At 43.1% G+C, this 25,548-nt stretch overlaps 1 protein-coding gene across 2 annotated transcripts in view; it reads right to left on the reverse strand.

Moving 5' to 3' along the window:
- The window catches only part of SEL1L (SEL1L adaptor subunit of SYVN1 ubiquitin ligase), a 235,417-nt gene that overhangs the window by 117,624 nt on the left and 92,245 nt on the right, over positions 1–25,548 (reverse strand). For both annotated transcript variants that reach the window (XM_086937596.1, XM_086937595.1), the window contains exons 10-12: positions 23,462–23,616; positions 22,365–22,421; positions 7,034–7,102 (exon numbers count right to left, since the gene is read on the reverse strand). In XM_086937596.1, coding sequence (XP_086793722.1) covers positions 7,034–7,102; positions 22,365–22,421; positions 23,462–23,616 — 281 coding nt within the window. The remainder of the gene's footprint in view (positions 1–7,033; positions 7,103–22,364; positions 22,422–23,461; positions 23,617–25,548) is intronic.

Raw genomic sequence — 25,548 nt, forward strand, 5'->3', positions numbered from 1 at the left:
ACACATTTCCCCATTGACACATCTGGCCCTATATGACATAGGGCACATATTTATTTACTTTATTTGTGGATTAAGAAAGCACACAGCCAGTAAGGGCATCATTGTGCTACAAAAGAAAAGGCCAATTCAAGTTTTCAAAGATTTATGAAATACATTGTAATCTTGTGAGCACCGTTGCAGGAGGAAGGCCTTCCAGAAATGGGGACACAGAATTTTAGTTCAGTAAGATTTTATTGAAATTTTAAGAAAGGAGTAGTACATAAAGACATACAAAAAAAATACAAACAAACGAAGAAATTCATTAAAATACAAAGAAGCGAAAAAGAATAATCATAAAAATACAGTCATCAATAAAATGTATCGCAACATAACAAAATTTGTCATTCAAAGGAAAACAGAAGAAGGGAAAAGGAGGGGAAGGGAGAAGGGAATGGAAATATGCAATTCATAGCTTAAATACTTAAATAAGTAGAGTTACAAATACTACATGAGCAATACAACAACAATAATTATACCTGTACATATGAATCTATAGGAGACCAAAAAGATTGAAAAGCCAAAGAATTATGATGAACACCTTGTAATGACAATTGTGCACCTCTTCTTGTAAAGACAATCCAGGACCACCAAGCATGAACTGAAAGAGAGGAAGCATCCTTCCAACAAAAGGTGATGGATAGCTCCCGCACACTCTTACAGCATGTTATTGTCCTACGGTTTGTGAACAGCATCTCACGAGGTGTGATGGTCAAATCAGGCAGAAACTGTGCACCTGTTTGAAAGGCTGATATTACGAGCAGATGGAGGTGCCATTCCGGTGGAGTCAAACGCGTGTACAGGGTTGCCGACTTACCATGGTAGCGCCCTGTTCTTTGCACATTACCTCATAGTTGCAGAAGACTTTCAGGACAACGACATTGGAGATTTACTATTATATAACTACTGCATATTTTGACAGCGTATATAAAATTCACGGGGCGACACTAACAGTGCGCAGCTCATCACTTGAAATTTGAAATCGTTTGCATCTTGTACCGTACTGCAGCTTTCTTCTTTTTTTGACTACTGGGTACATTGCGTGACCAATTTTGGGGTGGCGAACATGCTACCGGACGTGCTACGTGAACAGACCTACATTGGAACTCACTTACTTCGTCATTATTGCCAATATTACCTTGTAAAAGTCTGAGTGCAGACGAAACATGTGTTGGCTGAATCGTGTGCTGGGAATCTTTAAGAAACAAACTTAATAGAAATATGATGAGAAAGATAGCATGAGGTCTGTGAAACTCTAACACAAACAAACGTCCTCTAACTAGAACAGTAACAAGGATACTTGTCACTTCAAATACTGCTAACGATCTGAACGCTTTGAATTATTACTTTTACTAAAATTACTTTTACTAAAAACAACGCTGCCACTATTATCCGGTGTGCTAAATCGGTGCTCTGGTTATCTACGTATAGACGGATTAGCAAGAAACTTACATAGCTATCCTTAACAACAGACTCTTAAACAATACATTGATGGTTGGGACAAGTAGTTATGTGGAAAGTGGAATGCTGTAATGAATGGCAAAGTTAAGCTTCAGATCGAGAACAAAAGAAAGGATGATACATCATTTCATACACAGCAAGGCATCTACAACTGTGTTCATGACCTGACATGGGACAGATCTCATCCCCCACATCAACCTATCTCGGGCGTACACATGATTAAAACACTGAAGGTTTTGCGGCATGACTCCTGAGCTGGAGGCAGTTAGGTGTATGGAGGGAGCTAAAGCAGACCAAACAGAATTCACACATTACTCATCCATTCATAACTTTAATACATTCTAGGCTGAACAGAACCAGCTGCTCAGAACATCTTCAATACTCCGTTCATAATGCTGAACATTTATGCTGTACAGCTTCAGACAACAACCCTATCCTGGTGTAGATATGGTGAGGCAGATACACTGCACCTATACCGGTATGCGATTGCACCACTGCACAGCACCATTGGTAGATACATAAAACAGTATTTTAGAGACAATGAGAGGCTAACTAAGAATGTGAGGACTGAATGCAACACATTTAGAGTGTTACTGAGGAGCATGTGCATACAGATTTCAAATGGAGGCCAAATTTGGGATCACTTTTTCAGTACCTGCTTGACATATCACCCCAAAACATTCCAGGAAGGGGCTGAGGTGAATTAACTTTTTGGGGCAAAGTTTCTGGAAGATTCCTCAAATGGCAGCCCCACAGTGATTATCAAAATAAAAAAACGCTCTTCCTATGGAAACTCAAACTTACAAAGAACTACACAGTAGCAATAGTCATAGTGCAATATATAATATGCCGGACTTCCTGCATGCAGGGGAGTCCGCCAAGGTTGCATTTTAGCCCTTTTTTGATTCTCCATTTATAGTAATGGTTTAGAAGCTTCCCATCTGGCTTTACATGAAACAAAATGGCACAAAGGCACCCAGAGTCCAATTTGTAATTGTTGATCCTTTTTCTTGTAGAGTTCCAAATTTCGCAGTGGTAAAACTCAGTCCAAACACAAATGGTATAGGATTCTTATTTAAATCAGAAACACATCCAGGTACATCATTACTCATAAACATCGCAGCCAACACACGTTTCGTCTTCCCAGACTTTTTCCAAGGCTGCAAAACCATATTACACAATTATCGGTACAGGTACTTTTCATTGTGACACTTGCATAAAGTGCCATTACTCTGTAAGTGTACCATCACCTGACTACCCAGTGTGACTTACTGATGTGTACATCACTTATTACTTTAAAACAATTCTTTCTTAATCCTTTCCCTTGCGAAGGGCAGTGGTTCCAAGGTAAACACTTAAATCAGCTTAGTCATTTTGTATCCATACCGTGCTTTATGGTAAATACAGAAAAGGTCTGTGACTTTTGGTGTTGAACTAAAGTATCTTGATAGGATAGTTCCCCAAATCACAAATTACTGCACCAAGATAGTGTAAAATGAAAAAATCATATCTTTAAAAAATGTCATACCAACGTCACAAAGAAAAAGAAACATTCTGGCTTTACAGTCAGATTCCCCCAGAGTCGACAGGAGATCTTTGTCAGTCTTACTATATGCTGACAATGTGGTGTTTGTGGCTTGCACAGTCTGGGATTGCAGGTTTAATTGATGGGCTTGTTGTTTTTATGGATAGACTGGACCGGTCTGTCAACTTCACTAAGTTGTACATTTTGGAAGTGGGCCCCCAGCGTCTCTAGTTGAAATTTTTTAAAGTAGGCTCTCACACTCTAGCACAGGTCCTAGCTTTACCCTATCTGGGAATCTTATTCGACGGCCAATTAAACTGGAGAACACTACTCGAAGGCAAGCTGGGCGATATGAACAAATCTATAGGTGCCACTGCCAGCGATGCCCACAGATTGGGATCTTGGGTCCAGAGGTGATTCTAAAATTGTATCAGTCTATAAGCACCTCAAAGGCACTCTATTGTAGTGAAGAATGGGGGTATATTGCAGCACACCAGTTACAGGTGACCCAAAGCACATTTTTGCGTCGGATCTTGCGGTTCCCTCAATGCACGCCAGCCTATGCAGTGTACGAAGAGTTGGATTTTAACTTTGAAGCAGACCAGGTGGCAGTTAAGCCTCTATTGTGTTGGGTAAAAATATGGCAGAGAGAAACATGAACCTAAATAGCCTGATTCTCTTAGACTGCCTGTTATTAGAGCGTACTTCTAAAGTTTTCTGGATACGTTATGTAAAGGGGTCTTTTTTTGCTCTAGGTAGGCCAGATATTTTTCTTTCACGTGACACTGTAATGCCTCAGGACCGTAACATTATAAAAAGATCTATATTTTAAATATCTCTCTGCAAAAACCGAAGTCCGGAAACCAACAGTGAGGGCGCACATCTTGTTAAAGTCTGTTGAGGGAATGGAATATTACCTTTTTACCCTACTAGTGCATTAAAGAGGTTTTAAGCCACTCCCTTTAGATTTTAACTTCTTCACGTCCGCTTGGCATCCCAGTCTGGCTTTGTTCCCCCCAACAAACCCCCTCCTAAACATGAAAGGACCCGTGTGGATGTTACTCTAGGTCTCTACAGGACACGTTACATTTTAGCCTTCTGTGTACATTTTTTATCCTCCTAAGAAGGCAGTTTCTTCATCCCCTTTTAAAGAGCTTGAAGTTTAGGCAAGCCAGAGCGGCACTTATGCATTTACAGCTGTTGCCTAATGAACTTACACTCTGTGCAGTGACAAGTTTCCTGGGGGCTGCCTATAGATCCAAACTATCTTGACCGGATTGATTATTGATTGGCCTCCTGTATTTTAGCATTATTCTTTTTTTACCCTTTTTATCACTGTAACAATGAGTGGCGTTTTATCTAAAAAAAATTAAATTAGATGTTCAATTTTTTAATTTGATTGTAATGATGCTATTTTTAATGCATGATTGTGTCTTTTATGGTAGTGACTACGCCCAAATAAAGATTTATTATTATTGAACATTATACAGTGCAGCAAATTTGCACATAATTGTGTCACCATATTCCTATCTGTTAGATAAAGAGCTAGGATATTCAAGCTAGTAAATACATCAGAAAGCTAGGAACATATGTACTGAAATGACTGATGTGGTTTATGAGTAGCCTGAAATGGTATACCCACCTGGATGCATTAAAAAAATGAAGGCATCTGCTTCCGTGAAGGGATTAAAAAGATGTAATAGTATATATGGAGAAATGTCCGATAGGCCGGTTATATATGCCTATTTAGCAATGGTCCCTCCACAGTTTCTGTATGGTGCAGAGGTACTCTATTTAAGTGTTAAATATGATTGGGACAAAGAGTTGGGAAATATCCTTAAAGGTTTGTTCTCGCTGCCTAGATAGTCTATGATACAAGCAACAAGATTAGAATTGGGAAATACCTCTTGGGCTAGAACAGCTTGCATGGCTTTATTACGTTTCTGGGTTTGGGATCAGGACCAAAAAATCTTAGTGGTGTAAAGATGAAATTGCCAACAGCAAGTTGACTTGGGCAAAAGAGACATGAGCCTCAATAAACGAAGCGTATGGTGTGTTAAAGCTAAAGTTGTGCCCTCAGTCCCTCCATCTAAAGATAGATAGGAAAGAACTTAGGACACTGGGAATTGAAGTGTCTCGAACACACAACCAGGAGTACCTCTCATGGAAGACCTTGGTTTCCCATATGGCCTTGGCATGGAAAAATTATTTAATTTACCCGTACATAGATAGATTACCCAGCAACCTGTTATGGCGTCAAATGTGAAGATTGCGAATTAGGATAAACCCCTGTTACGCGAATAAAGGGGTTAAAAATGTAATGATAGATAGCAATGGTAAATGCATCTGCACTTTAGGTACTACCTGTGATATTTTACATGTTTTAATTAGATTGCTTGAAGATTTTTAGATATACGAAGAGAGATTTTAGGCCTGATTTAAAAAAAAAAATGATATTAAAAATAGGATGCAAGCGGTAAACCTCTTAGTGGGAATGACACATTTATATATCGCCTGTGCCATTGGGAAATACATACATAAAGTTAAAGTGTTCCTCAAATGTAAAGAGTAATGATGAAATGTTGATCTTTTAGGCTATTAGGAGAATGAGTTATTAAAGGATAGCAGTATTGTGTGTGATATACCAGAAGGTCTATGTGCCCATGAATGGAACAGTTGATTTTAATACATTTTAGGATGATATTTATCTCTTATTTTAAAGAAAATGTGTTTTATAGGCTTGCAGAAGATGTATTACATATTCTATGATACTGACTTGCTTATTTTTATTTGAATGATATGCTGTTATTGTATACCTTTATGATTGTAAAAAATCAAATAAAGTTTTATCGGCAGAGCCATGTATTTTTCTGAATGTTCTCACTCCTGCATCGCCATCATTGTGGACACCAATCATTAGAAATATGGTGACTTTATGAGGGAAGCGATAAAAAAAAAAAAAGGAAACTTCATTAAATTAACCATTTTGTTGAAATCATGAGGAGGCGTTATGTAATTTATTCATTTTTTTAACTCAAGAGAGTGGTTGTAATAGGGTATCCCAGTTACAAATGAAGCTACACTAGGATTAAAAATGTATATTCAGGACATGGAACTGCTGTGCTTGAAAGCAGAATAAGAAAACAAAAAGCAATACATTAAATTAATTACACAAGACCAAGAAAAATGTCAGTGTGCTTGCAGTTATGTAAAGGCAACATGAATCTATGGCTGACTGAGGTCCAGCGGACACATACAACGTTAAATCTACATTTTTCCGTTTAGGTGTCAACAGCAACCTCTGTAGAAGGTCCGATATATCCATGCCCCAAGATTTTAGAATGATCATAAAAATGTCTGCTCTACAAGACAATAAATCAAGCTATATCTTCAATGTACACCATTACAGTTGAGCCTAAGAAGCACCTACATTAAAGCTTCTAAAACTGTTAGAAATGGCAAAACGAACAGAAGGGCAGCAGGAGGATGGACTGGAAATGTACAGGATAGTAAAAGTGTGAATTGTTTGGACTGAAAAAAGGAATAGCCATACTATAATCAAAACAAATTCATCATCAAAACAGAAAGCTTAGTAGATCGGAGCAGAAAATAAGCCATACTCTTTATTAGCCCATGATTACAACTCCCTTCCACCTAAAAAGGTGACAACTGTTCAAGGCCCTGTGCTACAGTATTTCTGATGTTTCTACCATCTCTTGTGGTCTGTAGTGTTGCGCTCACCAAACTAAGGCACACTTATGTTCCGATGTGTCATTAGGTCAATATCTGCTGTGGTGAAAATACCTGCTCTATTATAACAATGGTGAACTACAATACTATCAGGGCTCAAACAAGAAACAATTACGCTTAGTAAAAGCCAATGGCATATATACAGAGCAGATACACTCTACTAGTTTTTTTAACCATCATGGAAAGAAAGAAAATTTCCCAAATATGTTAATCACTTTGCAAATAATTTGGCTACATAGCTGTTTTTCGGCGCTTACATACCTTTCCTAGGAAGGCCATGGCGTGCGAATTTCCAGCATTTGCTGCTTGATTGAAGTACTCAAACGCTCTCTACAAGAAATCAAATTGTAAAAGATTTTTCAACTCATCTACGTGAAAGATCATCTAATATAATTCCCAGACATGAGATGACATCTTCAGGTACTGGTATCAGTTTCACCAAAGGCAGAACAATTGTGCTTGTTTGTGACAACTGAAGCCCAAATGTATAATTCAAAAAGTTAACTTTGAATGCAAGTCTAATTTTGCACAACAGACATTTATTTTTCTTAAAGAAGGACTAGTATTTTAACCCGTTGGCAGCACTCAAAAATTGCCATGAACATAAAAATGGCCAACATGTACTGAACCTCTAGCCTGTCACAGGCTAGTTGGTATCTCAGCTTATTTTTCCTTGTCATCATCTTTTTACAGAACCCAACATTGTCCTACCTCATGCATTCATGATAGGGACACAAAGTCTATTTTAGAAATGTTCCAATTCTACCTGACCTACAGTGAAGAACATGAGCACAGCAGCTCGTCGCTACAGCACAGTGAACACAGTTGTTTTCACTTTTAAAAAGTCAACAAAAATGTATAAGGTTTGCACACACAGAAAAGTAGATAATCAACATTGAGAACCCCATTTAGAGTGCCACAGGGCACATTGGGGCTACTTGGCCCATCCATAGTGTTTGAGGCCTTTTACTCCTCAAGTCCCGGGGCTCGAAAAACTAAGGAATCCTGAGCAATTGGGCCAAGTACCTCTTATGCACTTGACTCTCAGTGGTAGCTGTGGACTAGCAGTCAAAGGCTTCTTTGGGAGGGAAGGCTAAATACAGGTGAGAACAAATCATAAGTCAAAGTGCAAACAGTTCAAACGCTAAATCAATGTCCATTCAGATAGTTCCTATTATAAGGAAAATAAGCGTTGTATTTCTAACTTCACACACATGCAAAGGAATAACGATATGCATGAGCCCAAACACAGTTCCCTTGAGGTCTGAGCTCTAGTAGTGGTCAGGCAAATCCCTTCCTTGTAACGATCTCTCTGGGTTATTCCCCATTCACTGGGGGGGGTCCCATCCAGGAAATGCCCACTAATAAACCTTACACCAGGGTTACCTTTTGGTTCTTCCGGAAATGTATGTGGTGCAGTAGCACCTTTTACAGCAAGCCACACCCCCTGCCACCCCCAGGGACCAACAAAACCAGCTCATACCTTAACCACTTCTGCAACACAAGAATGTTTAGAATTGCAGCGGGTGTCCTCAGTGTGGGCACCCGCAAGTTCTGATCCTGATTGGAGAATTTGGGCTGCTCGCGACCCAAGAGCGGCATCCGGTGCCGCAGGTCCACACTCTTGATGTCAACTCCTCCAGTTATCGGAGCAGCTCCAGGCTCGCGAAGACGCGGTACGCCAGCACCCCCCAGTAAGGGAGGGAGTAGTAGGGAGTATCATTTCTTCAGCTCCTGACTGGATGCAGCAGCATCCATTGAGTCCTCAGTGATTAGTCAGTGGCCGTTCTCTCGCTGGAGGGGCTGGACCCACAAAACGCAGCCTCAGTCTTTTTCTCAAGCAATGGCCTAAACTTCTTCGCAAAGTAGATATGGGCAGCCTCTCCTGGCATATGGGGTTGTTGTGGTGCATTATAAATTGGAAGCAGACTCCTCCAGTGTGTAAATGCCTCCACCATGGCGGTTACGAATCTCAGCACTCCTTTAGCAGCAACTTTGAGGGTGGCCACTTCTGGCATATGGGCTTACCAAGACCCACACAGCACTTTACACTTTAGTCCATGGAATCCTTCTCCTGCATACGGGGTGAGGGGTGCAGAACTGACACTCTTGCACACAGACTACGACCCATTAGTGCACAGCTGAATCCTCACACCTAACACTGGGAGTCCTCATGGTAGGGCTCCCCACTGGTCCTCACACCCTAAAACGCTCTCCTCTTTCTCACAAGGTACACTGGCAAGGCAAGCACTTGTGCTCCAGGTCAGGTAGGTTTGGTTTTTCTGGCTAATGTCCCTTCACCCAGCAGAGAGACCAGCAGGACTTTACCCACAGACCTGGTCAGATGCAGAAGTCTTGCAGAGCTTCCTCTTCTCTCACAGCTCGTTTGGCTCCTAGGTAGAGGACTAATTTTGTGGTCTCTACCTCCCATTCTTTTCATCTTTTTCCAGACACCAAATGTAAATTAAGGTCTGAGTCTCCGAAGTTTTATGTTGGGGTTCTGCTTTTTTTAACTGTACATTTCTCCTTTTCTTCTTTACTCCTGAAAGGAAGACTGTCACAGCAGGCAAGGCTCTGAAGCAGTCTGACGCACATCACAATTTATGGGAGTGACCAGAGTTTACAGCTGGATGTCAGGCACAGTGATTATATGCATCAAAAGGTTAATCCCAAGCTCTGTGTGCTACTCTTTATGATTTCCTTCTCAGACCCATTTACTTTCCTGAGAATGGTCAGTGAACCAAAGAGCAACCTTTGAAGTGTAAATTGAGAGTATATTCATCCCTTCCTTCAGTGTGTCCCACCCAGCTCACAGGAATGCAGCAATACACATCTGTTTGGGGGGCGGGGGGGGGGAATTCCTCTCCTCCTCATGTCTTCATCAGGCAGGCCTGCGCTTCCAAAAACGTAACCCAGGGTCCTCCCTATAATGTACCACTTCAGGCTGTTAGATCTGGCATCTTTAGCGTGTTTTGCCCCTATCTTTTTGCCTCTACCCCCTGTATTTCTGATGCTGTGCTGGATTTCGTTTTTGCTGGTTTTGATGCTTTGGGCACTTTGCCACTGCTGTTCAGTGTCAAAGTGCAAGTGCTTCCTGTGTAAATTGTTATTATGATTGGTTATCCATGATTGGCATATTTGTCTCACCAAGAAGTCCCTAGTAAAGTGCACGGAGTGTGCCAGGCAGTGCTTAATTTGTGCCGGTGCTATCCGGTGCTTAGCACCGGCACTTAAATGTCAGGGCCGGGTCTATGAATCAGCGCACACCCACATTGATGACCATGTGTAATTGTAAATAACTTCTTTATTGATTGATTGTACCTCTCTGTTCTTACTCTCTCTCTGTCACAGTCTCACACACACTGTCTGTGCAGCGGCAGCCAGCCACACAGGCCCGCCCCGCGGCCGCCCCTGCAGCATGGGTGACGTGACACAGAGAGAACACAGAGGATGTCAACACTCACCGGCGCGCAGTGGCCGCGGCGTCAGTCTTCTTCACACTGACTCTCTTGCACTGTGCGCTGCCTGCTCCGGACTGGGCGGTGCTGCTCCTGCTAGTTACTCGTCGTGTCTGACTCTGGCAGTGACTCATCTAACTGACTATGTCATGTCACCAACTTGAACTGCGCACTGCGACCACGGTTATTGAACAACGCCATTTAATGCCTGAAAAATTGCTCACACTGCTGCTCAGCTCAGAGAGTCTCAGTCAGACTCAGTCCGCCTCGCGGCTCGCCGCATAAATGCACACTGTCACTGCAACATTTAACTGCTGACGTGACGCGACTTTAGAATTAAATAATTACCGCTGACGCTGAGCTGCCCTGAAACATATTTCGCCCGTTCCACACTCCCACCAACATTGTACTCCTACAATGACATTGTACTCCTACAATGAGGGAATATTATTGTTGCCCTGAAAATAATTTCACTTGATTGACTCGACTCCACAACATCATCGTATGACCTCGGTTCGAAGTGCCCTATGATACCCCACAGGCGCAGAGAATATATAAATAAAATTGAATAATAAATACAATATGTATATCATTAATTAAATAATGTGTGAAGTCAAGTTTCGTTTTTCATCATCATGGAGGGTTGTTGATAGTTTCTGTTTGACTTGTGGGCGGGCCGCGGAAATTCAGTTGGTGGGGCGGGGGGCCCGGGCCGGGATGGAGCCTGGAGGTTCTGATGGGGGTAGGGCTGGCCGGGGGCTGTGCACGCAGATTTTTTTTTCACTGTGAGTGTGACTGGTTGGCTCTAGCTAGCCACGCCCCAGCATAACCGCGCTGCGCAGTTCGTTCCCCCTCGCACGCCACAACAAGTGTGTCCTCCGAGTCCTGTCCATTAAGTTAGCCCCCGGCCCGACCAACGCACACAAAGACGACTAACCACCTGGGCTGGGGCTGTGTGCACACTGCTGCTGCCTGCAACTGGCGGTTTTGCCTGGTAGAGTGACGTCGCGTGAGTGCAGCAAGCAACTGCAAGTACTTGTGTGCACTGCACTACAGACTGCAAAGTTACAACAACCAGGCAGTGCAGTGTGAAGCAGAGCTGCAGCTGTGCCGGCCGGTCCCACCACCACCCACCCACGACGAATAAAGGTAAGAAGAACTAAGAAGCTCCAGCTCCAAAATAAGTGAAGCACTTTAAGAGTTTCAAGTTAAGCTGACCCGACGTTAAGCTGACCCAGTCGGGTCAGCTGCTGAGCTGCTCCCACACTTACTTTGTTATTCCGGTGGACGAAGGGAGGGGAGGGGAGGGGCGGTGGCTAGGAGCGAGGTGGGGTGCCGATTCCGAATATATGTTTAATTTTAATGATAAGGGGGCATGCATGATGCAGCAGGGCAGCTTTCTATTCTAATCATACGCTATTTTTCCGCTCCAATTTCAAGCTCTGAAGCTAAAGATAAGGGGAGGGGGCGGGGAGGGGGCGGGGGGAGGCCTGGGGAGGAAGGATTCAATTCAAAATGTAGGTAACTTATTGGACGGCGGGATACACTTTACAGGCAGCCTGCCTCTGCCTGGCAGTCTGGGCGGGGGAGGGGCGGCCCGTCCCAGGCGCCACTAGTTTGGGGGCAGTGGCCGCGCAGCACAGGTGGCCCGTGGCAGCAGGCTTTATAATTTATTTGGGTTCACTTGCGCTCGAGCTGACAGTAGATTACAGCGCTCCGAGGTGCGCAACAGGCCACGCCGTGCACCAAGCAATGAGAAACAATTCCTTTCAGCTCCAGTCTCCATAGGTTTCCAAGGTGCTTAGAACTAGAAACCTTGCAATTGGTTCTTTGCGAAGGTTAAGGGGTTCTGCCATGGTTGTCATGGGCCTAACCTGCAAAATCATTAGTTAAACAGGTTTTAATTACGCAGAAATAAATTAAGACTTGATTGGGTTTAGCAGGCCATCTCAGCAGCAGGTGCACAACACACTGAGCCATCTAATTGCTGACTTACTCGCGAGCTCCCGCGCCTCTGAGTAATACAAGTAACATTAAGAGGGTGGTTTGCTTATCGGCACCCTGGGGTAATTGGATTAACAGAGGTCTCTATTTCACTGCCTTGCTGTGGTGACCTGAGAAGCTACCCACCTCCCTCCTCTCAAGTTCGGCACCCCCCACACCGCCCTGGTCTGGCCTTTGTCAATATCAACAACGCCTCCTTGACACTACTGTAAGCTCGCAGCTTCAAAGCTTCTGTCTGTGTCTGAGTAGCGCTGCCCTTCAAGGAGCTGTGTGTGCGTCATTGACTCGTCATAACATAAGCTTGATTTTCCTAACGTAAAATTTATGAAAAAAGGTATGAAAGAAGTCTCCTAAAATGTTTTTTTCTATGGCAAGCAAACAAGCAACCTCTTTGCAACGATATACTCATTTACTACTGCCAGTAACTCATGAGGTGAAGGCAATTTACCAACTATCTACACGTGAATCAAGGAGCTGGGGCACCATTTATGAAAGCAAGCAATTTATCTGAATGGGCACCTACACCAGTAATAACCAAAAAAAAATGTGACTAGGCTAAATGCTTGCACATCAAATTCAAACTGTATCTGAAGTATTATTAGTAGTTCACATCTAAAGGAGGCAAATTTCAAATGTCACAAATGAGAAAAAAGAGGCAGTCCTTATGGTGGTGCTCACATGGTGACAGCTGGTATAGCATTCCGGACAAGTTGAGAGAAAGGCACTGAAGAACACACTCATCTGGGCCCATAAAAAAACGTTGATAAGTCTGGTCCTTTTGTGTGCTAGGATTTCCAGGCAATAACGCTTATGTAGAAAGTATAAACTCCCAGGAAAGGTGTATGCAAGATGGCAGAAGATGTTCAATATACGGCTTTATGCAAAGTGTAACAACCATTGGTGAATGCAATGCATAAGTATTGTGATGAAGTGCTTTCTGTGTGGTTCACATGTAACATTTATATTGGTCTTTATAACGAGAGGGAGGTTGTGATTGTGAAGTACCTTAATTTGCATCAGGCCCTTGCCCCCCTTGTAGAGCATGGTTTAAAGGGTGTTGTTTGTGGTTTACCCATATGGACATGATCCATGTGGTCTGGCAACATGGTGGAAGCAGCTATAAAAAAAACAAAAATTTGCAATGCAATAGGTCTCGCATTTATACAAGTTTGAGCTACTGACATTGCAAATGACAATGGCTTTTATATTTGTTTTTAAAACAAAAATAAAAGGCATTGTCATTTACAATGCCAATAGCTTAAACTCGCGTAAATGTGAGACCTATTGCATTGCAAATGCTTGTTATTAAATGTGTTGATATATTTTAATCGAGCAGGTTAAACTTATTTCTACAAATGGATTTCTGCCCTGAAACTGAGTAATTTCTCATTTTTATGACTATGCGTAACCCTGTTAGAGGTACACAGGGGGGAAAGAGAGAAAAATAGAAACGAGTAAGGGAGAGAAAGAATACTGAGGACTGTGCTACATTATACCTCAAGGACATTTTGGTGGAGATCACATTTTTCTTTGCTTTATCTTAAGAATACAAATCTTTAATAAAAAAAATCATATTTTGAACATATGCCTCTTTTCTAATCTGTTGCCTGTGCCATACAGAACTACATAGTTATTTCTGGTTTACTATTCTGAATGTCAAATAAATGCACATATAGCTCCAGGGGAGTAAGTTATACTAACAAGCCCAATTGGTTATCATCCTTTTTTGTTGTTGTTGCTCTAACGCAGTCGCTTTAACGGAATATTCCACTATACTGATTAACCCCATACCACTTCGGCCACTGGAAGTTACAGGACTCATTCAAGTGTATTGCAGGATTTTATTCAGCTTATCTGTTTGGACTAGTGTTTTCACAACATTTTGTTTTGTCACATAACTTAAGCTATGTACCTTGGAAATCATAGACTCTGTTAAAAATGGCATGCCCTACCCCCAGTATTGTCCTTTCCCCAAATCAGCACACAGAGCACTGAAATTGTCCATCTAAATGCATTAGTGGTTTTAGCTAATTTATTCCAAACTTGTGCACATTTGCTTTAATCTTTTTCAAAATGGTTCACAGGGAACCTCCTGTCAAAACCTTACGAAGGCTCCCTTTCTGAAATTCAGATCAGGTATTATATATGACTTTTAGCAGTGCCACTTGAAGATGTGGGTGGAGCTAATAGAGTAAGTGGGTGGAGCAAGTTGAGAGTGGGTGGAGCCAGAAAAAGTGGGTGTGGCCTCCGACAAACATTTCAGCACCTGCACTTCATATTTTACAAATTAAGCACTGGTGCCAGGGCTGGTGATAAATACTACTAGTGGGCCAGAAGCACTGGCTGTGCCACCCACATGAGTAGCCCTAAAATGGTGTCTTAGGCCTGCCACCGCAGTGCCTGTGTGCAGTCTGTGAACTGCCATGTCCTCCTGGTCAGAGTCCCCACTGGCCAGGCCTAACCCTTCCCTTTCTGTACACATTGGTCACCCCTATGGAAGGCCCAAGGTACCCCCTTGGGCAGGGTGCAGTGTAAGTGAAAGGTAGAGCATGTACCTGTGCAGGTAACATGCTCTGGTAGTGAATTACAGCCATTTTCGTTTTTCACTATTGTAAGGCTATCTTGCCCCATAGACTATCATGGGGATGCTGGCTTCAGTGGCTACCAGCATATCTTCCCAAAGGAGCAAGATAGGACATAAAAGTCTGGTATCCCTGAACTCAGAATTTAATAGCACATCTTTTAGGAAAGGTTGTTTTTAAATCCTGTGTTTGAAAACAGCACTTTTAGAAAGTTGCTGGTCTCTCTTCTCACCTTACTGTTTGCCTTGGCCCGTTTGTGAATGGATTGTCTGGTTTGTGAGTGACAGGGGCTGGGTGGATCCCAGAGTCTGAGTGGGCAATCCCTGGGCTGAATAGCTCCATCTGCATTTAGAGTGGTGGGAGGGGGTAGAACCTGGGCCTGAATAGTGCTGTGCCTGCCTTCCACAATGCTGGCTCCACCGCCTGCTGGGCGGCTGACGACCCTGCCCCTCTCTCTGAAAGGAAAGGAGAGGCCAGGAAAACAAAGTGCTCAAGGAACACCCAGAACTGGTTCAGACCGAGCTCAAAGCCCTCCTGCACAAAGGGATCAAAGACTTTTAGGGGTATAAGTACAGGACCCCTGACTACAGAAAATTAGATCATCCTGGAATCAAGAAGTAACCTATGCCAAGGAGAAAGCTGAAACTGAAGAAGGACGACAGTCCTGCTGTTGCTTTGCTGCCAAGGAGAGGGGAAGGACTTTGCTTTTGGTGCTGTGTCCCCTTGCTTGAAGGAATCTCCAAGGGCATGAGAAGAGCTGGCTCCCTGTTAAGAAGTCCCAGGAACAAAAGGACTTCACCCCCAGTCTCAGGAGTGACGCACCGCTTGTTTTCCACCACACCAGTTTCTGTTTTGGAACTTTGTCGCATTTAAAGGTACTGTTGGCTAAAAATGACGCAACTGTGAACTTTCCACACAACTGTGGATTATTTTATTGCAACTTTAAGAACTATTTTGCAACCATATTCTTGAACTGTGTATGTTGGATTTTTGTCGTTTTAGTCTTGTGTAGTTTAGATTAAATACCTTTATTTTCTAAATTGTTGTGGGGTCTGTTTGTGGTGTTTTAACTGTGTTACTGTGAGTTTTGGTTCAAATACTTTACACATTGCCTTTGATAAGCCTTGACTACTCGTGCCAAGCTACCCAGGGGGTGAGCAGGTGTTATCTCAGAGGGTTTCCTCTTTACCCTGACTAGAAGCAAGGGTCCCTATTTGGACAGTGGTACCTAACTCTGCCAACTAGAGACCCCCAGTTCTAACACAGGCACACTTACTCAGTTTGCATTCTCAGCACACTTGCTTTTTCCAATGCTGGGGGGTGTTGGGTGACTTTGCTGTCACTCTCCCCAGCTCCCCGAGGTTCATTGCAGTAGGTAAAGGGAGGCTTCAAAAGGAGCGTGGGGGTGAGTGGACAGATGGCTGAGGAAGGAGTTTGCTATTAGCCATAGCACGTCTTTATTAAGTTCCACTTTAACCATGCCACAAGGATTTATTCATTTATAATAACAATAACCTTTTAAATATTTTGCTTCACACTGGCTTCTTCCGTAATGGTACTGGCCTAATATAATGCGCTATTGTCGTAGGCACCCGGGAGGACAATTGCAGGCTGCCCTACCTCGCTTTCCTGTCAGCGGAGGGCGTGGGCAGGAAGTACAAGTACCCGCAGCCGCGCGCGCTTCTTCCAGCTGCTTGACGTACTCTGACAATTTCAACGAGCACAAGCGCGCGCCCAGCACGGAAGCAGGGGGAGGGGGCCTAGGCGATTCCCTTGGGGGGATGTGCAGCGCCATATGGCGCTGCGCGCTCCCACAATGGAATCGCCAGACGTGCACGCGTTGCCGTTGCAAGCAATGCAACACGTGCACGATTTTACCCCCAAAGCTGTGCCAATGGCATCAGGTCTCTGTCCTGTGCTGTGCATGTGCGCTGCATAGGCGAGACCTAAAAAAAGAGGACACATAAAAAAAAAAAGATCATCAACAATAATTGCACTAAAATAGTTTTTGCATTTCTTAAGATCTTTTTAATGTCTAATAATATTACTGTGAAAAATATATAAGCTCCTAGCATCAAAGTTGAATTTGAGCAGCACTTTACCACAATGTGGGGAGTGAAATGTGAAATTTCACTTTACCCAGGCGTGTAAAAACTTATTTTATAAGGGTGTACCTTATATATTTCTGAACCCGTCCCCCACCCCTGGTATATCTAGGGGAGCCCTGGGGTCCCTAATAAGGCAAAATATTGATCTCAGGCTTCAGCAGTAAGTGCAGAAAAAGCAGCTGGCCTCTAAACTGCTTGAAAGTACACCACACACTGAACACAAATAAAAATAAGTATAAAAAAACAGTAGAAGGTAGATCCTACCCTTTAAATATCAGATGGACGTCCCTCAGTAATGCTTCTCAAGAGATACTTTCAAATGTGATAGTCGCATGGAAATAGCATTGTACAGACATGGGCCAGCAGGTTTAAGGGGCAGAGGTTGAGTTCTGTATTTAGCAGACCAGCACGGTTGGAAGCAAAATGCTCACATAGGAGGTGTTTTTCTAATGTAAATGTAAATTTGTGTGTCTTGTAAAGCGCACTGCTACCCGGAGGCGTCCTGACGCTATAGACCACTGGGGAAGCCATCCTGGCTTTCCCTGTGAGATGTTCCCTCCTGGGTATCTCCAATGTGAAACCAGGCATCCCCGGCGTTTGTGGGGGGCCGTTGTGGAGATGATGCAAGCTAATACCCAGAGTTGCCGAGTGTGATCCCTGGTTAGAGTAGGCGCCGAGGCGAGAATTATCGACCCTGGTTCACGACCCTGCCGCGGCGAGGATTGAACCCTGGTCCCGGCTCGTTCTCTGCTTCCGGGTATGCCGTCTCTAGCCAGTGAGCCACACCACTCCTAATAGGTTTGCTTTGGCACTTCGACCTTGGAAAAGATTCTGAAGGAAGAAATGACAGCGCAAAGAGCAAGAGAAGCATTGCTTATTATTTTTGGCAAAAGACCAGACAGGTTTTGCGCAGTCATAAGAAGCAAAGGAAAGGCAGTAACGTATGTGGGCCCTGTGTAGAGCATAGCTTTGCCATGCATATAGAATTAATGCTTTTAGTTTAAATATTACTGTGCAAGGGCTACAATAAGGAGGAAATACAATTCAGTTAGCATACATGCGCTCTCATGTTAAACTAGTACAATTGCTAAAGGAATTGTAGTTGGTTATTAATGTTTTCTAGTTAGCTCAATGTGCCCAGCTGCCAAAAATGGGGGTAAATATTATTGACAGGAGGTCACCTGTTTCAGGTTACCTACTGTTGAATGGGGAGGGGATTAGGGAGATTAGCTCCTGGGCAAATTAAGGCTAACTAAAATTAAGTAATACATTGTCATTTTTCTTGATTTATGTGCCATCTCTCTCTCTCTTGAGCTGTCTAGGAACGGCCATGAGTCGTTTAATTGGCTATTCAGTAATACTGTTTCAAAATTGTTAGAATTAATAAAATGAATAAAAAATATGCAATGTTACTGCCCATCCTGTCTGATGAAATTATGAAAGGATGAGCAGGCTAGATTGCTGTTCCATTATTTGAATATAGAAATACACAAATGTAAGGCTTTAGAGTATGTCCTTATTGTTTTTCTTTTTCCCCTCAGAATTCAGTAAATAAACAGACTTCCTTGGCTGCTTCAAATAGGGTAACATTTTACTCTTGTCAGTTCACCAAAAAGTTTATCCTATACTCGCTAATAGGTCCAGGGGTTTTTTACTCTCAGATAGATGAAGTGGATCTTGGGTGCCTTACTAATGTATGGGGCGGCCCAAGACTAAAGAAGCTTTCTGAAATAGAGTATCCTCGCTGTTGATAGATTATTTGTATGCCTGGTCTAAGGATCTTTTGTTCTGACCACCAATAGATATCTGCTGCCCTACAACCATTGCCAGAGGGGCCCGAACTTCAGATCCAGCCTGGGAGTCAGTGCCAGTCCAGCTTGAAGCCAAGGTGAAGGGAACCAGCACAGGCGTTGCTGGCAACTATAACAACAATGAAGGTGGAAGACATGTGTACCCCTGCTACTGTCTTCAGTGAAAAACAGGGTTACAAATCAGGATGGAGAAATCCTTGCATGGATCCAGTTTTTGATGCCCAGCGGAGAGAGTCACAATCCAACAAGGGCAGCAAGGAGGCTTTTGCTTGAGGTGATCCCCTTCGAAACAAGGGTTGATTCAGATATCCCAGCATCAGGCCTCTGAGTCCTGGTCCCCAAGTGAATGCAAGTCTGCACCTCTGTTTGTTGATCAAGGGATGCCGGAGCACACTGGGTGTAACATCTCCCACTTTGTTGACTAAGTGATTCTTATGTATCCGTATATGAATTTGTGTGTACACTTGTACCGCCTCTTTTTGAGTCTTCATGCTAACTCAGCAATAAACTGACCATAAAAGGCCCACGGTTTCTGTACTCCTTGGACTGCCTCATGCAGTGGCCTGAGGGTACCGTATTGATGCAGTCTCCCTCATGTTAGGTTAATAAATGTATTCTCTTTAATATTACAGCTTCCGTGCCAAAAGAGCCTGTCCATCCTGCAGCAGCAGCTCGAGGTGGTCCTCAAACAAGTGATCAGAAGTTGGTGTCATGGGCATGGGGTGCCAGTAAATGGAAGGGCGCAACTCCAGTGAAAGATTTGGATAACCCCTTTGTCTGAGGTCATGGTGACAAGTGGTGCAGTACTTTGCTGTTTAGTGGTTGCCCAGGATCATGAGAAGAAATATTAAAGGGGTTCGGAGGCTGCTGAGGGGGTTGCAGAGGGTGGCTGACAAGGTAGATCACTGGTCTTGTGTCCCAAAAGGCTTGTGAGAACCATGTCCACGGCCACAGAAGGACTGGAGAGTTTGCTGGCTGGGGTGGCTAGGAGGAAGTGCAGGTGGCTGGTAGCTCCTACCATAGCCATGGAAAGGACAAAAGGCAGAATGGGGTTTGCATGGGGCCATGGCGAGTCCCAGTGACCGGGCAGTGGCCCGGCTGTCCTTAAAGCTCTTGAGTGCCAAACATGCCTCATCACACCAAACATGCGAAAGCCATCGAGGTCATTTCCATAAGGAATGCCTAGTCCAGTGGTTCCCAAAATTTTTCACTCCTGAGGACCCCCGTTGAATCACTTCTGGCAGACAGGGACCCCCAGGCAATTTGTATGATTTAAATGTCAAACATTAAAAATGTAATTCGAAGGAGAAAAAAAAAACACACATGTGCACATCAAATAAAGACTAGACTTAAATTATTTAAGATTTTAGTATTTGTATATTAAAATATTTGCAAAAATAAAAAAATCCTAATGGGAAGGTTGGTGCTGCATCTCGCGACTAACTTTTCATTGTTTGGTTTTATTTCACAGCCCAGGTCTCCTGCCTCTACCAATGATGGACTGGAAACTTAAACCTGCTCTGGCATAAGTTGTCAGACTAGTCCCCATATAGTACCCACCAAGTGCAGCGAGTGAGTCTGACCACTACACAGGGGGCATTGGGGGCCTCTCCCCCAAGAAAATTTAGGGGGGAAATGGTGCATTTTACAACACATTTGTAATTATATATTGAATTGAAATAATGATCTTACTATGCACCAGCATCCAACAATCTTCTGTCAATCTTCATTGATTCCCTCACTACTAACCTTCAACAGTGCCTCTCATCTCTCCATAAACCCACTGTCGCATGTATTTAATTTGTTTTATAGCACCTCTCATATCACTGTAGGGTGTCAGAGCACTTTACATCACACACATACAGAGACAATGAATCATATGCCTGTAAATCAGTGACTAGAAAATGTTACATAAGGCAAAAGGGACTACAAGGTGTAGGATTCACAAGCCATCCAAACCGGGTAGGCATTTTAAGAGTGCTTGGTCTGGAGAAGCACAAACTCAGGATTCAGAATATAACACAGGGGTTAGCATTGACTATAATAATAAGGATTTATTTCTATCCACACAAACCTTTTTAGCAGCATCGGGATAATGAAAGACTGGAAAAAAGCATAACTTACTAACTTGTACCATGCAGTTTGCTTGCAGCTCCTTGATGTCAGTTCATAGCTCACTGTGCTAAATGCAATTGGAATGTGTGAACTGCATAATAACAAAAGAGTCTCTGTGGCAAACGCAGGAACTGACTGAGCTATGCACAAAACAAAATACTGTTTTTTGTTAATGCATGGTAGACATTCTTTGCAGCAGGCATATTAACCATCTGGGCTTCCTAAGAAGACTCAAAGCTACCTCAGGACATACCCCCCCCCGCCCCCATCTCTCTCCAGCAGTTACATTAATCACCAGAGTTATCTTGACACTTTTATTGCTGCCCTAAAACTGCTGTTTATACAAGGAACTTTGCATTGCTTTTAAAACTGCTGCCTGCGGACCCGCTGGGAATGTGTCACGGACCCCTGGTGGTCCGCGGACCACTGTTTGGGAACCACTGGCCTAGACATCCCCCTAAAAGTCAGTAGACCCCAGCCAAGCATAATAACAAAGTGCCACAGATGAACCAAATGTTCTCCCTAGCAAATCTTGTGTCCAATTACAGCGTTGCTGCGTCCCTGCATCAGCAATAGTGTGGAACAGGGTGTGTCAGGCCTCCGAGACTGTGCGCAACACTTGTACAACAGCGTCCCAAACTGTGCACAAATCCCGTCCCAAGAGGCATGCGGTGTTCAGCCTCTTAGATTCCAAATCTGGTGGTGTGGTAGTGAAGTTGCCAGGCCTGGATGATCAGGTTCTCCAGGGTGGAGTTCCGGGTGGGGAAAGATAAATCCCCAGGAGTGGACCGAGCAATGGTCCTATGCAGGGCTTTACACAATCCCCGGGCAGCACATCAGCGAGAGCTGCATTCAATGATTGGGGGGGGGGGGGGTAAGGTTCTCTGGGGTCTACCTCAGGTTGAAGAATATCTATCAAGACGCTAGTCTTGACTGCCAAAGAGAGCAGTCCAAGATCCAGGACGTCAGCTGTCCTCCTCACCACCAGACCATGCCAAAGGAAACCCCTTCCTCCATAGTCACACTAGGAGAGACTAGGGCAGTGTCAGGAGGCGCGTCCAGGTCACTGGCCAGTTATCCTCAGCCATGGGAGAGGGGGTGGGATGCGAACTGGGAAGCTGCTAACCAAATTTATTGGCCTTCTTAGTAGGCGTAGCTATAATTTATCATAGTTTGATTATCACAAGAATAAATACTGTTTATATTGCACGCTTACTACCAAGCACTGATAGCAGCATTCCCCTTATTAAAACTTTCTTTAAACCATGTTTTAAACAGGTCAACAGGATTTGGTTGTTATTATTTCGCTTAATTTCGGTCACAGTGTTCAGTTACATTTCAGAAGGGTTGAAATATGGCATGCCGGATGCAGAAAGGAAATTCTCAAATGTATTAGCTAAAATGTTTCTATAAACTACAAAAAGCATGCTGGAAGTTCAGACTTTCAATTCCAGCATTTGCCATTAAACTCAATCAGTCCCCACAGATGGTTCAAAGAAACAGGAATGTCATACCTGGTGGTTTTGTTCAACACCTCGTCCTCCATGAAGATGCAGCTGCCCAAGGCCAACCTGAACAAGGTAAAAAAAACAATGAGTTATTTATGAAAATAGAAAAAGCGGACAAAATCAGCGATTAATACATAAGATAACGCACAGCAGCACAAACCTGTCATGCAAGATATTGTACAACACGTGTTTAGAGGGCTGCCAACAGATGGTTCTGATAAGAATTGTACTTGTGCAACTACACAAAAAGGTGTAGATATTTTCATTTTAGGACTAGCCTAGTAATATATTGTTTCAGACTTTATTTCAGCATGGTGTGGTTAACAGGGAAGTCCTGGCTGTAGAAGTGATACAGGTTAACTGGTGTAGCAGAGGAAATGCTGGTTTAATATATATATTGTTGTTTGAGATAGAGGGAAGCCTACTTGAATGTTCGCATACTCATCAGAAACCTTCAAAAACATATAACAAATGGAAAACAACTTTCTCTTTACCAAGCAAGCAATCAGGGATCCTGTTATTTTCAGGAAATGAAATGGGTGCCTTCTGCAGATGTTTGGCACAATGCATAGAGGAAATACTCAAACTGGCATATCTTGCAAACTCAACCTCAAAATGCAAAATGTACCATCAAGTTCCATCACAAATTATTTATCAATGAGGAGAAACTTCAGCCAAGAAATGTTCTTAGGAAATCAGTATAGAACATTACTTCTGCTTTTGTAAGGAACCTCGGCTACTGAAATAGCAGTTATAAAGCCCCAATAAGAAGCGGTTTGCAAATAAAAAAAACAAATATATTTCTTACATGGATAGATGTATCAATCAAAAATGCTTATTTTAGTTTTTTGATAGATTACACAAGATTACTTAACTGATTGACAAAGCAATGCGTTTTTGGAACAGACGTTTGCTAAAACTCCCACAAGCTCAACTAATTGTCAAGTAGTATCTGTTAGTGGAGGAAGAGTACAGTTACCACTCAGCTGCTCAATCTATTTTAGTACTAGGAGAGCCTGCATACAAAATATTTGGCAAATGATGTAAATAGGATTATTATTTGTACGCCAATTAGAAGCAGTCAGTCAAGTTTCATACAATACCTGTGCTTGTACATCTCCTTTTTCAGCTAGAAACTGGTAATACTGGATCAAGTCTTCCTCTAGCATCCCACTGGCTACTCCAGGATTTTCCACCTCATCGGCTAGCCGAATTCGTTGCACCACTGTTCCTCCTGTCAGAGAGATGTCACTGGCCACTAACACGAGGAAAATACAAAGTTTGGGTCAGCTCGAAAATCATTTTCATGTAAACTGTAATTTGAACAGAGATTTCAGTCACACAATTTGCCACCCCTTTAGCCCCATCAAGCAATGCTCTCCAGAGAATATTCCATCAACCCTACAGTACTCCCAAAATGTTCCTGTTTTGAACCTCCACATTTTCGCCTCTGGACAGGTGAAAAGCCTGTACACCAAAGCTTAACCCCTGTATGCTTTTATAACATTACATTTTACATTTCTTTCAGATGCCCTCAGAGCAGCAGACTGAGGTGGAGAGACACAAAGCATGAAGAATGTCTCAAATATAAGAAAATAGTAGGAGTACAGACTTCAAGGATAAGTTGCTTACAGCCGATGGGAGATATGGATTAGTTACTTATCTGTAATCCTAGTTCTCTTATAGTCATAAGCACTTAATAGTCCCGCCCACGTGTGGGATCCCGGAGCAACAGCCAACAATATGTATATATATATATATATATATCCTGCCACAGGTCAGGCGAAACGCGTCCGAGGGGCTGACTTCAATAAAAGAATTTTGGCCAGCACATGGTGTCGTCAAGCGTGTTGTTCTACTGCGTGCTTGAGAAGTTAATGTTAAGGACTGGACTACGGAAGTCCTTTTTGCGACGACACACCCGCTGTTTTGGTAGGCGACGGCGTACTCTGTAGTGAGGAGTTGGGAATATATATATATATCAGGCCCCACAATGCATTTTTGGAAGGAAATGATTCCCAAAGCAATACCACCAGAGGAAGTGAAATCCAAAAGGACATAAAACATCGGTCTGAGAGACACACGACGTGTTTTGGTGCAAGGCTCACCTTCGAGAAAGTTTCAAGCAGAAACGAAACGCGTCAGGAATAAGCCTTATCCTGTTCCCATCCATCAAATAAATCGGAAAATTTCAAACCTCCGTGTGCGGCTCATATTCTTTTCAGGTGGGGAGAAGTTGTTGGATATATATATATATATATATATATATATATATCTCCTACTGGCAGTCGCCAGTAGGTAGTTATAGTTAGGATTATTTTCAATACAAAATCTCAACATTCTATTGTGAATAACTTTGGCGCTGGTTGAGGAATCTGCCAGAAAATGTCCTCAAATTTGCCTCGCGGTGCCCCGGTCCTTCCCTGAAAGTCTGAGGGGGATTGGTTAAGCGGGGGCCGCAAAACGTGTTTTCCCCATGTTAATTTCCATAGGGCGGTCGACCTCACTTTTAGCCCGAACGGCTGAATGGATTTCCACCAAACTTGGCAAAATTGTAGGGACTGGTAGCCCGATGTGCCTTTGCTATGTGTCAAGATATGTGCTCCAGTGAATTTTGAGTAATTTAGGTTCAAAAAAATATATATATCTATAAGCGCTCCCCGGTACGCGCACCGGGGCGCTAACCAGCACGCTACGCGAATTCGGGCGCGGAAAGCCGATTGGCTCTCGGGTGTCTGTCAACATTCCAAACAGTCTGGAGCAGCCGCCATCTGGTGTCTCGGTAGGATCGAGACACAAGAGGTGGCAAAAACAAAGGGGGAAATGACCATAAGGGGGCAGAGTAGACCTCCCCCTCCCTGACCCCCTAGGTTTGATGTGGGGGCTATAAAAAGGGCCCCGCGGGAAGCGTTCCATGGGAAAAAAGAATGATAACGTTTTTAAAAAATGTAGCCTTTTTTTAAAAATTGGAGGTAGTTCTAAAAAGAACAGTTTCGTTTTTTTTCTTCTTTTTGTGGTTTTATATTTTTTTGTGTTTTTTGAACATTTTTTACTTTTTTGGGCTTTTATGAACAATTTTATATTTTTTTTGTTATTTTTATGGGGAGAAACAAAAAACAGGGAATTGAAAATGGCTCAACTGGAGCAACAACAAAAAAATCAGGAAAAAATTAGGTTTTTTTTGGGGCAA

Source organism: Lissotriton vulgaris, chromosome 9 (assembly GCF_964263255.1).
Source record: "Lissotriton vulgaris chromosome 9, aLisVul1.2, whole genome shotgun sequence".
NCBI lineage: Eukaryota > Metazoa > Chordata > Amphibia > Caudata > Salamandridae > Lissotriton > Lissotriton vulgaris.